At 42.6% G+C, this 9,899-nt stretch overlaps 1 protein-coding gene across 1 annotated transcript in view; it reads left to right on the top strand.

The window, feature by feature from the left end:
• Positions 1-344: 344 nt before the first annotated feature.
• EDRF1 (erythroid differentiation regulatory factor 1) overlaps positions 345-9,899 on the top strand; it is a gene marked incomplete at its 5' end in the record, with an annotated part of 12,568 nt that continues 3,013 nt past the window's right edge. The window contains 11 exons of the mRNA XM_008944583.1: positions 345-416; positions 1,187-1,337; positions 3,143-3,331; positions 4,396-4,596; positions 4,978-5,196; positions 6,354-6,577; positions 6,988-7,146; positions 7,436-7,585; positions 8,219-8,372; positions 8,999-9,114; positions 9,788-9,899. The exon at positions 9,788-9,899 is cut by the window's right edge and continues 76 nt beyond it. Coding sequence (XP_008942831.1) covers positions 345-416; positions 1,187-1,337; positions 3,143-3,331; positions 4,396-4,596; positions 4,978-5,196; positions 6,354-6,577; positions 6,988-7,146; positions 7,436-7,585; positions 8,219-8,372; positions 8,999-9,114; positions 9,788-9,899 — 1,747 coding nt within the window. The remainder of the gene's footprint in view (positions 417-1,186; positions 1,338-3,142; positions 3,332-4,395; positions 4,597-4,977; positions 5,197-6,353; positions 6,578-6,987; positions 7,147-7,435; positions 7,586-8,218; positions 8,373-8,998; positions 9,115-9,787) is intronic.

Here is a 9,899-nt window from a genome sequence, read left to right as displayed (position 1 = left end):
TGTATAGGCTGAGACAATTTCTGTGCAGTGTTGAATCTTCTCATCTTCCTGGCTCTGCACTGCAGACCATCTGTGGGTGGGTTTGTATCTACTTTCACAGAATAGAGTCACCTCATCCCTTCTCCTCTTTGCATTCTCCTTGGGATTACCAGGAGAGACCAAGTGGAGGTGACCAGGTATATGAATTGCTCACTGAGATAAAGGAAAGAAACGGTGTCACGCTTCATAGTGTAGGGTTCAGATGTTCCATTACCAGGTTTTTTTATTGCTGTCTGTCATTTGCATCTGCTAGGCAGTAATTTTGACATTTCACCTGTTCCTGTGTTCCCTTCCCTTCACTGCAGCCTAGCTGTGCATTTCCTGTCTGCCACGGCACCGAGGAGCGCTGCCGCCTCGTGCTCAACTATGTCCTGGAGGTAAATTTGGGTCACAACACTCCAGGCTGGGGGAAGAGTGGCTGGAAAGCTGCCTGGTGGAAAAGGACCTGGGGTGTTGATTGACAGCCAGCTGGACATGAGCCAGTGTGTGCCCAGGTGGCCAAGAAGGACAGTGGCATCTTGGCTTGTGTCAGAAACAGTGTGGCCAGCAGGACTAGGGCAGGGATCGTCCTCCTCGACTTGGCACTGGGGAGGCTGCACCTTGAAGACTGGGCTCAGTTTTGGAACCCTCCCTTCAAGAAGGAACTTGAGGGGCTGCAGCATGTCCAGAGAAGGGCAGCAAAGCTGGGAAAGGCTCTAGAGAATAAGTCTTGTGAGGAGCAGCTGAGGGATGTGTGGTGTGGGGCCTCGTATCTTCTCTCAAATAACAAGTGACAGGACAAGAGGAAACAGCCTCAGGTTGTGCCAGGGGAGGTTTAGGTTGGTAATTGGGGAAAAAACTCTTCCCCAAAAGGGTTGCCAAGGCCTGGCCCAGGCTGCCCAGGGCAGTGGTGGAGGCCACATCCCTGGAGGGGTTTCAAAGATGGGTAGTTATGGCACTTGGTGACATGGTTTAGTGTTGAGCTGGCAGTGCTGGGTTAATGGTTGGATTTGATCTGAAAGGTCTTTTCTGACCTGAACAAGTCTATGATTCTGAGTTTACCATCAGCTTTCTAATGATATTTCATCTTGTAACCATTCTTGATGTATTCTGTACTTTTTTTAAATAGTGCTTTCAAGGTGATTTCCATGATTTCTTCTTCTTGCAGGGCTTGAAGTCTGTTGACAGCAGCGTTAAAAAAGAAAGTGACCTTCCTGCAGCTGACCCCAGCACACCAATCCCACTGAAATATGAAGATGAATCTACCAGTGGTGGTCCCGAGTGCCTGGAAAAACAGATGGCATTGTTTTTAGACAAAAGTGAGTTGTATTGTTGTGCAAATGAGACCTTTCCAATGCCAACACAAACTGCTGCCACTTGAGTTTGATTGTAAAAAGTGTATTTATGTCACAAATTATACATTACTGCATAAACAAAAGTAGTACACCCAAAAAGTAGTATACCAAAAATCTGTTTTCTTTTAAATATGTAAATAATAGCTCATTTGGGATGTTCTGCATATCAAAGCATCTTTTATTAGTGACTGTGTAATTTTACTGGACACTGTTCAGATGTGGCTTGTGGATGACTTCAGGAAGGGCTCTGAGGTTTGGTGTGTGGAGCACTGTAAGTTGTGTGGGTTGTTTTTAAAACAGTCTCTATTCTTTTTTGGTGACATGGAAGTTCTGTGGAAGAAGTTCTTGCTTCTGGCAGGTTTTTCTACTTCTAATTATTGCTTCCGAGTTGCATATAAATGTTAACTAGGATTTTGTTTACTTTCTTGGACTTCTACAGCTGTGGAAGGAAGAAGCAAATAAAAGGTGTTTTGTTTGCTTAAATACTCAAACTTTGGAAATGTCAGACTACAGTCTGTTTTATTTTTCTCTGGAGTGCTGTAAAAGGGTATAGGAAAGACTCTGTGAAAGTGGTAGAGACCTTTGAAGGGTGAGAAGCCCAGAAAGAAACATAGTTCTTGCATATTTTTACATTTCTTTGTTCTTTCCTTTTTGCAACTAGAGCAGGTTGCTCAGAGCCCTGACCAACCTCTCCCAGAATGTTTCCAGGGATGGGGCTTCTACCACCTCTCTGGACAACCTGTTCCAGTTACATGGAGTTAATATGGACTGTGAGACTAATCTCTACCACAGGCTATTGCAAAATTGTCCTGAGGTCAGCTCAGCAAGCACAGGGTGCTTATTTCATCTCTCCTGCAGCCAGGCTCTTACCTTCTGCCTTCACAGTTTGGAACTGATGACACTGCAGCTGCTTGCCAGCTGGCAAGCAGAATGTCTGCATGGCAACTTTGCCTGTTTAGAAACAAGTGTTTCCTGGGGGATGTGGGAGGTAAATATTACAGAGATCAGACAAAAAAAATATTTCAGCTGACTTCTGGAGCTGTGCTGGAGCTTTTCCCTGAAGAAGCAATGGTGCTGCTTGTGTAGGTCATAAGGATTGAGTTTGACCTAGACAAAAATAGCTCAAAAAACAGGGAGAAACTTTCACTTCTCCACTGTGGGGGTATGTCTGGTTTTGGTGATGTGAATGATGTAGTTTCTCTGATACATGTATGTGTTCACATACATATAGAAAGGATAAGTGCCCTTAGTTCTTGAAGAGAGGTACTTCTGAATCATATCTAGACACTGTGTGTGTGCACTCTGCGTTTTTAACTGCATGAGCTGGCACTGTATTAGATCTCCCTTTGTCTGAAACATAAACAAGCTATTCTTTTACAACTTACTAGAGATAGTGAGCCTGAAATTCAGGACTTGTGGGTCCACCAGTGAGCAAGAAACTCATTTCTGTGTGTGAATATGGTCAGGAGAAAATTCTGTCCTTTGGTGTGTCTGAAACTGGTGGCCTGTTCTTTTTGGGTTCCATAACCATTGCAGCATTGAAGAGTGAACCTTCCTAATCTCATGCTGAGGATGTCTTGAAATGAGTGTGAGAGAGACTTTGGTTTTCCTTGGGGAAAGGACCAGGTTGTCCAGTTCCTTCTGTGCTGGGAGCTAAACCAACAAAGAGGGCAGTTTACATTCCATCTGCTTGTGGATAAACTTGTGTCCAGCCTTTGGCCTGTGTTATGGGGGTGGCATTTACTGATGAGGCTTTGTTGGTGTTACAGTGGGCTCGTTTCAGAAGGGAAAGCATTCCAGTCAGTCAGGAATGATTCCTGGATCATGGCAATATAAAATGAAACTCCAGCTCATTCTGAAGTCCTCGAAGGCTTATTATGTCCTCTCTGATGCTGCTATGGTTCTGCAGAAATACGGGAGAGCCTTGCGATACATCAAGCTGGCTTTACAGTGCCATGGTGAGTTGCTAAAGCATCTTTGTCCTCTGTGCTGTTGCCTGTATGTATCTGCCACAATATCTGATAGTTCTCTTGTGCATGATTTCTCCTAGAGGCATGCAGTGACAAGTCTGACAACCCTGTGTTTAGTGAAACTAAATATCTGGCTCGTTATTCAGGAGGGGAGTATGTAGTAAGAATAACTCCTGTCAGTGTGTGGTAGAAAGGTGCTTCCATTTTGACAGACTGGGAAACTTAGCATGTGGACTTAGAGCTTCAGAGCACTTGAAGGTGGGAGAGTTGGTGTTGCTGCTAAGACCAAGACAGCAGTGTGGGGTGTAAGTGCTGTTGCTGCAAGCAGGTGGTGTTTTCCCTGGAAATGCCTGGGCATTCCCATTTCACCTGCATATATTCCTGACTTAGAAATACCCAACCTGTTCATCAGCTGAGTTGGATACTCCTCTCCAATGACATTCCTCAAGTAATACTTGAAGATGTAAATGAAGGAAGTAAAATCAGTCAGTTTAGAATGTTGCTGCCATAATGAGAAAAACTTATCAAGAAAAGTCATTAGCTTAGTGCTGTAGTGCTGCTGTTTTGCTTCCATGTTTGTAAGGCTTGGGGCAACAGGAGCCTTACAAAGCAAGAAGGCTTGGTCTTAACACAAAACATCAATATGTTTATCAGTAACTCAAATCATTCTCAGCTGTTAGTCTTTAAAAGACTGAAAACTGAGTTTAAGCTGTATCTGCTGGCAGTCAGTTTTTCAGGCAGTAGCTCATTTGAGTTAACCTGCTGAAGGTCACTTTTCCTGTAGTCAAACCTGAGATTAACATTGGCAATTAGCAGTGTCACTGCTCATCTTGGACAACATAGTTGCTCTTTTGAAACTGTTAGCTGTGTAGGGCAACTGTGACTTTAAAATAGGTTAGTTCTTCTTCTTAGAACAGGTGTTGTCTGCATACAGAGAATAAGTGTGACAGGTAACCTAAAAACCAATTACACTGTCGTTCTGTGTCAAGCCTTTTGGTGTTTAATTCTTTCCCCCTGCCTCATCCATGGGATTTCTTTTTTTTTCCTAATAGATACCTACTGCTGTCTGTGTGCCAGCATGCTGCCTGAAGTGTTAGTATTTCTTTGTCAGTGTTTAACCCTTTGTGGAGACATCCAATTAATGCTTGCTCAGAATGCAAACAACAGAGCAGCCTATCTTGAGGAGTATAATTACCAGACAAAAGAAGATCAGGAAATACTGCACAGTCTTCACAGAGAATCCAGGTGCCAAGGTATGATGCTGATACAAGGTAACTGCCATAAATACATGCCAGACAAGTAGTTTTGTTTTGCTTCCTCAAAACCATGCACTAGTAGTGTTTCCAGAGGAGATTTTATTACACTTGCATTCTGTTTGCTCCAGAGAGAGGTTATCGTGGCTGTCATATGTAAAGAGGTTGTCAAGATACTGTATGACATGCCTGAAGCTGTAAAATAACTACAGACATTAATTGTTTAATGGGTAAAATTTCTTGTCTGTAGAAATTGTGGGATCATTCTGACACGAGTCTCACACTTGATCATCTTTTGGGACATTTTCCTCTAGACTATTACAGATTTCAGGTTGTTTGGAAATCCTGTTTGACATGCAGACTTTTTGTTTTGTTTTCTAGTGTTTGCCTGGGCTACAGACTTGTCCACAGACTTGGAATGCCAGCTGTCTGTCAGCTGTAAATGTTACGAGGCAGCATATGAAATTCTCCTTTTCAGTAATTTAAAAAACCAAAATCCAGAGCAGCATATACAGGTCCTAAAGAGGATGGGTAACATCAGGAATGAGATTGGAGTGTTTTACATGAACCAGGCTGCTGCAGTGCAGACTGAGAGAGTGGGCAAGTATTCTTTTTTTCTACTTCTATTTCATGGAGCTGTGACCATCTTCAATAACAGCATGAGAAAAATTGAGTGATGATATTTAAAAAGATATTTAAAAACCTTGGTAGAAAATGCTTTCTTGTATTTGATGTTATGTAGCTTCAGTGTCCAGTGTAAATATTTACCTGTGGTAGATTTCTGTGACTTGTACACTGTGCTTGAACCTAAACTGAGTAAGGGAATCTGTAGCTTTGCAGAAATTCCTTTGAAGTGTGTAGAATGCCCTCAGAAAACACAATGGAAACTTTAAACCAACTTGATTAGTAGAAGGGAAAGCATGTTGCATTCTTGATGTGTTTAGTTTAGCCCAGAATGAACAAGTGTAAGCTTAATGTAAACATAAGAATAGTTTCAGTGAGGTCAGTCTATGAATATTTTGGTAAATAAATCCTTAGAAGCTTTGCTTTTGGTTTTTGTTTGTTTTTTTTCTTGAGGAAATGGAGGTTGTCTAAACTTCCTTGTAGGGTAAAGTGTTTGCATTTTTGTTTTTTTTTTAAAGCAAACCCAATAATGTCTTGTCTAGAAGTAAGAGTTATGTAAAACAGAACAAATTAGATCCTGGTGGCTCAGTGTAAACAGCTCCAGCCTCCCAAGTGCCAGCTGTGTTCTGTGACCTTTGTCCAATTAACATTTGAAGGATTTGGGGTTGGGCTTTTAATTTTGTGATTTTTTTTTTTTTTTTCAAGCTCTGTGTTTTTGCAGAACTGCTATTTAGCTGAAGTTAAAGCTCAAACACTGCATTTCACCTCTCTGGAAAAGTTACTTCTTACTTGTTTCATGCTGTGTGTTTCAGAGTTAATTGCAATACCCTGACCATTGCTGTGGGAAAAAAATAAATCTGTGTTTTATCCTGTTCATTTCCCCTGGGTTTTGTGTGTCATGTTACCACAATTCTTTGGAAAGTATAGTGTCTGTAACTGTACCCTTGAGGCATTAAAATTTTCATGTATTTGGGGTTTTCTTAAGAGGATTTTCCATGAACTGGGTCTTCAGAATCATTTGCCACCCTGAAATTACGCAAGGCTGTTTATGACAAAAAGAACTTCATGGAAATGTTTGAGTGTCTTTCAAGAGTTGTCTGAATCTGATGGTAAAGTTTGTGTCTGAACCCTAGTGAGTAAAAACGTGTCGACGACAGAGCAGCAGCTCTGGAAGAAAAGCTTCTCCTGCTTTGAAGAAGGAATTCAGAACTTCGAGTCGATCGCTGACGCCACCAACGCTGCTCTGCTGCTCTGCAACACAGGGAGGCTGATGAGAATTTGTGCCCAAGCACACTGTGCAGCTGAAGGGGACTTCAAAAGGGAGTTTTCCCCAGAGGAGGCCCTTTATTATAATAAGGTAACATCATACTATTTTTAGAATGGCCCATAGACTGCAGTTTAACAGACTGCAATGCCACACACAAGGGAGATAGACAGGGGTGGTCAGGATTAAAGTTAGGACTGAAATAAGGGTAAGGAAAATAGTGCAGAAGGCTCAGACAGATTATTTTGGAAAGTTCCTTTAGAATGAGTAGAGGGAAAACAATTTCTTGTTGCTATAAACTTTATCAGTAGCCACACACAAGGGAGATAGACAGGGGTGGTCAGGATTAAAGTTAGGACTGAAATAAGGGTAAGGAAAATAGTGCAGAAGGCTCAGACAGATTATTTTGGAAAGTTCCTTTAGAATGAGTAGAGGGAAAACAAAGTTTATAGCAACTAGAAATTATCAGTAATGATGTATGTGTATCATTTTATCATCTGTAGGCTATTGACTACTACCTGAAGGCCCTAAGGTCACTAGGGAAGAGAGATGTGCACCCAGCTGTCTGGGATTCTGTGAACTGGGAGCTGTCTACTACATACTTCACCATGGCAACTCTGCAGCAGGACTATGCTCCACTGTCCAGGAAGGCCCAGGAACAGGTAACAAAGAGCTTTTGTGACAACATCTGGTAAAACAATCCATTGTCTTTCTGAAAAACTTAACAGTGAGTGAGCTTGATACTGCAATAACTTGTAAGCCTTCACTGGGGTGAAGAACTTTTGTGAAGTAGTTCTTGCAAACCATAAAAGGGTTAAAAGTGATTAAATATTATTTTAAAGGTTTTGCTTAATGAAAAGGTAGTGCTGCAAATGGAGGTGTAACCTTTACCCTTACCCAGAGCAGTGTTCTAGTGTCACAGTAATCACAGGAGACCTTTTTGTCCTGCAGATAGAGAAGGAGGTTAGTGAAGCCATGCTGAAGTCCCTGAAGTACTGTGATGTTGAGACAGTGTCTGCACGACAGCCTCTCTGCCAGTATCGGGCTGCAACCATCCACCACAGGCTTGCTTCCATGTACCACAGTTGCCTGAGAAACCAGGTACCAGCTGTTTGGTTGTCTTCATACATTCCATACTCAACATATCCAATGTGTGGAGGTGGATATTTATCTGCCTGTAGTTGGGATAGAGTTCATTGAATGATTTAACCAACGAGGTGTGAGGTGGTTGGTTTGCATATTGTTGTGAAATACAATATTACTTTTAAGAGCAGTCTGTCCTGTATAGGCTGTGTTGAGTTTTATGGTTCTGAGTAGTTCCATGCTCTCATAACAGAAGCCATTGATGAGAAATATTCTTTGGTTTGGTTTTCTTTCCAAGCCACTCTTATATTTAAGCAGGCAGCCTTCTGCTAAAACATCAGCATCTGATTTATTAAAGCCTTAGTGTAGACTTGCATGTTGCTTTCTGATTTTTTTTTTTGCTTTTTTCCAATTATTATTCTTTATAATTAGTTTAGTTCTGCTTGATGTGAATTTTGTAGCATTAGCTCTGGGATTATAACAGCTTCAAAGGTGGCAGGCTAATGATGGACTCTAGAAACATGCAGACTTTTAGATGAATTGTTATGAAATGAGCTGGGGAACAACTGCTGGTACCTTGGGTAGTCCTTTTATTACCTCCTGAACACACAGATTGTCTGGGACTCACTCTGTACCCTGCTTTGAGTGCAGGTGGGTGATGAACATTTGAGGAAGCAGCACCGAATACTGGCTGATCTTCACTACAGCAAAGCAGTAAGACTCTTCCAGCTCTTGAAGGATGCCTCCTGTGAGTTCCTTCGTGTGCAGCTGGAAAGGGTGGCATTTGCAGAGTTCCAGATGGCAAGTAAGTCTAATTCTGTCTTACAACAATGGTTTTTCAAACTATCTTTACCTATTTAGCTTCACTTTTAGATGACTGTGTGTGAGAGCAGGAATAATCTGCTCTGCAGAACAGAATCTTCAAGAGGCAAGAGACATTTTTATCTTGCTGGCTTTCAGTTGACTAGGACAGCATGTGCTTTTCTTCTGAGAACTCTTGAAGTGTTTTTGGGTGGAAGAAAAAGTGCAGTCCATACCATAAGGAAGCCCAGGAGAGACCTCACTCTTGACAACTCCCTGACAGGAGGTTGGAGCCAGGTGGGAGCCATCTTTTCTCCCATGTGGCAAGTAAAGGACAAGAGCAAATGGCCTCAAGTTGCACCAAGGCAAGTTTAGATTAGGTATTAGGAAAAATGTCTTCACTGTAAGGGTTGTCAAGCTGTGGAACAGGCTGCCCAGGGCAGTGGTGGAGTCCCCATCCCTGGAAGGGTTTAGAAGCTGTGTAGATGTGGTGCTGAGGGACATGGGTTAGTGGTGACCTGGCAGTGCTGGGCTGAAAGCTGGACTTGATGATCTTAGAAGCCTCTTCCAACCAGGACAACTCTATGATTCTGTAAGTCATTTCTGTCCTTCATTTTTATTTTTTTTTAGGTCAGAACAGCAGTGCTGGGAAATTAAAGACTTTGTTTGGGGCTCTAGATATAATGGCAAAAACCAAGGGTGCATTCCAGCTCATCAGGCAGGAGCTTGTGGCAGAAAGTGAACAGGTAAGTGGAATTTAGGTGGTCTGATTCTCTGCTCCCTTGTATCTCACTGGTGTAAAACTGGTCATTTGGCAATGAAGATATTGCTGGGTTGCTTTTCAGCAGAGCAAGGTGCTTAAATAGTGTGGAAAGAGTTTGAACCAGCTGCAGTTCCCTCGAGCCTTTAAACAGAAGTAGCAACAGAGCAACAGATTGTGAAGTTCATAATTTCCTGAGAGTAATAACAAAAAATTTGCTGTATTTTCATATATATGTAAAATGTGGGCAGCTGGTGTAACTTCTGTACAGGGTGGACATGAGCTGACTGCTTCAGCCTGATAAATAGGGTGTCATGGAAGCTGTGATGTTGATCCTGCTCCTGTGAAGAGCTAACCTGCAAGTGTTGCATTTGATGGAATTGCCATGAGGAACTCCCTTCAGGACGAGAAACCTCTTTGCTGTGAGGGTGGCAGAGCCTGGAGCAGCTGCCCAGAGAGGCTGTGGAGTCTCCTGCTCTGGAGAGATCCCAAACCCTCCTGGCTGTGACCCTGGGCACCCTGCTGTGGGTGACCTGCTGGAGCAGGGGGGTTGGAGGAGATGATCTCCAGAGGTCCCTTCCAGCCCCACCATTCTTTCAGTCAATGGCTGAGGTGCATGTAAATGGTGGAGTTGAGTGAATCTCTTTCTCTCTGTGTAGGTAAGCAAGGACAAGAGCAGTGCTGAGAGCATATCACTTCATGATTCCTCTGCTGGCCTTAACAAAGAAGAACTACTGAAACTGCTTAGTATTTTTGAGTCCAGAATGTCAT

This window comes from Merops nubicus, unplaced genomic scaffold, assembly GCF_000691845.1.
Source record: "Merops nubicus isolate BGI_N331 unplaced genomic scaffold, ASM69184v1 scaffold44947, whole genome shotgun sequence".
Taxonomy (NCBI): Eukaryota; Metazoa; Chordata; class Aves; order Coraciiformes; family Meropidae; genus Merops; species Merops nubicus.
Note: the sequence above shows the minus strand (reverse complement) of the source record. Positions and strands in the feature narration are given on the sequence as shown.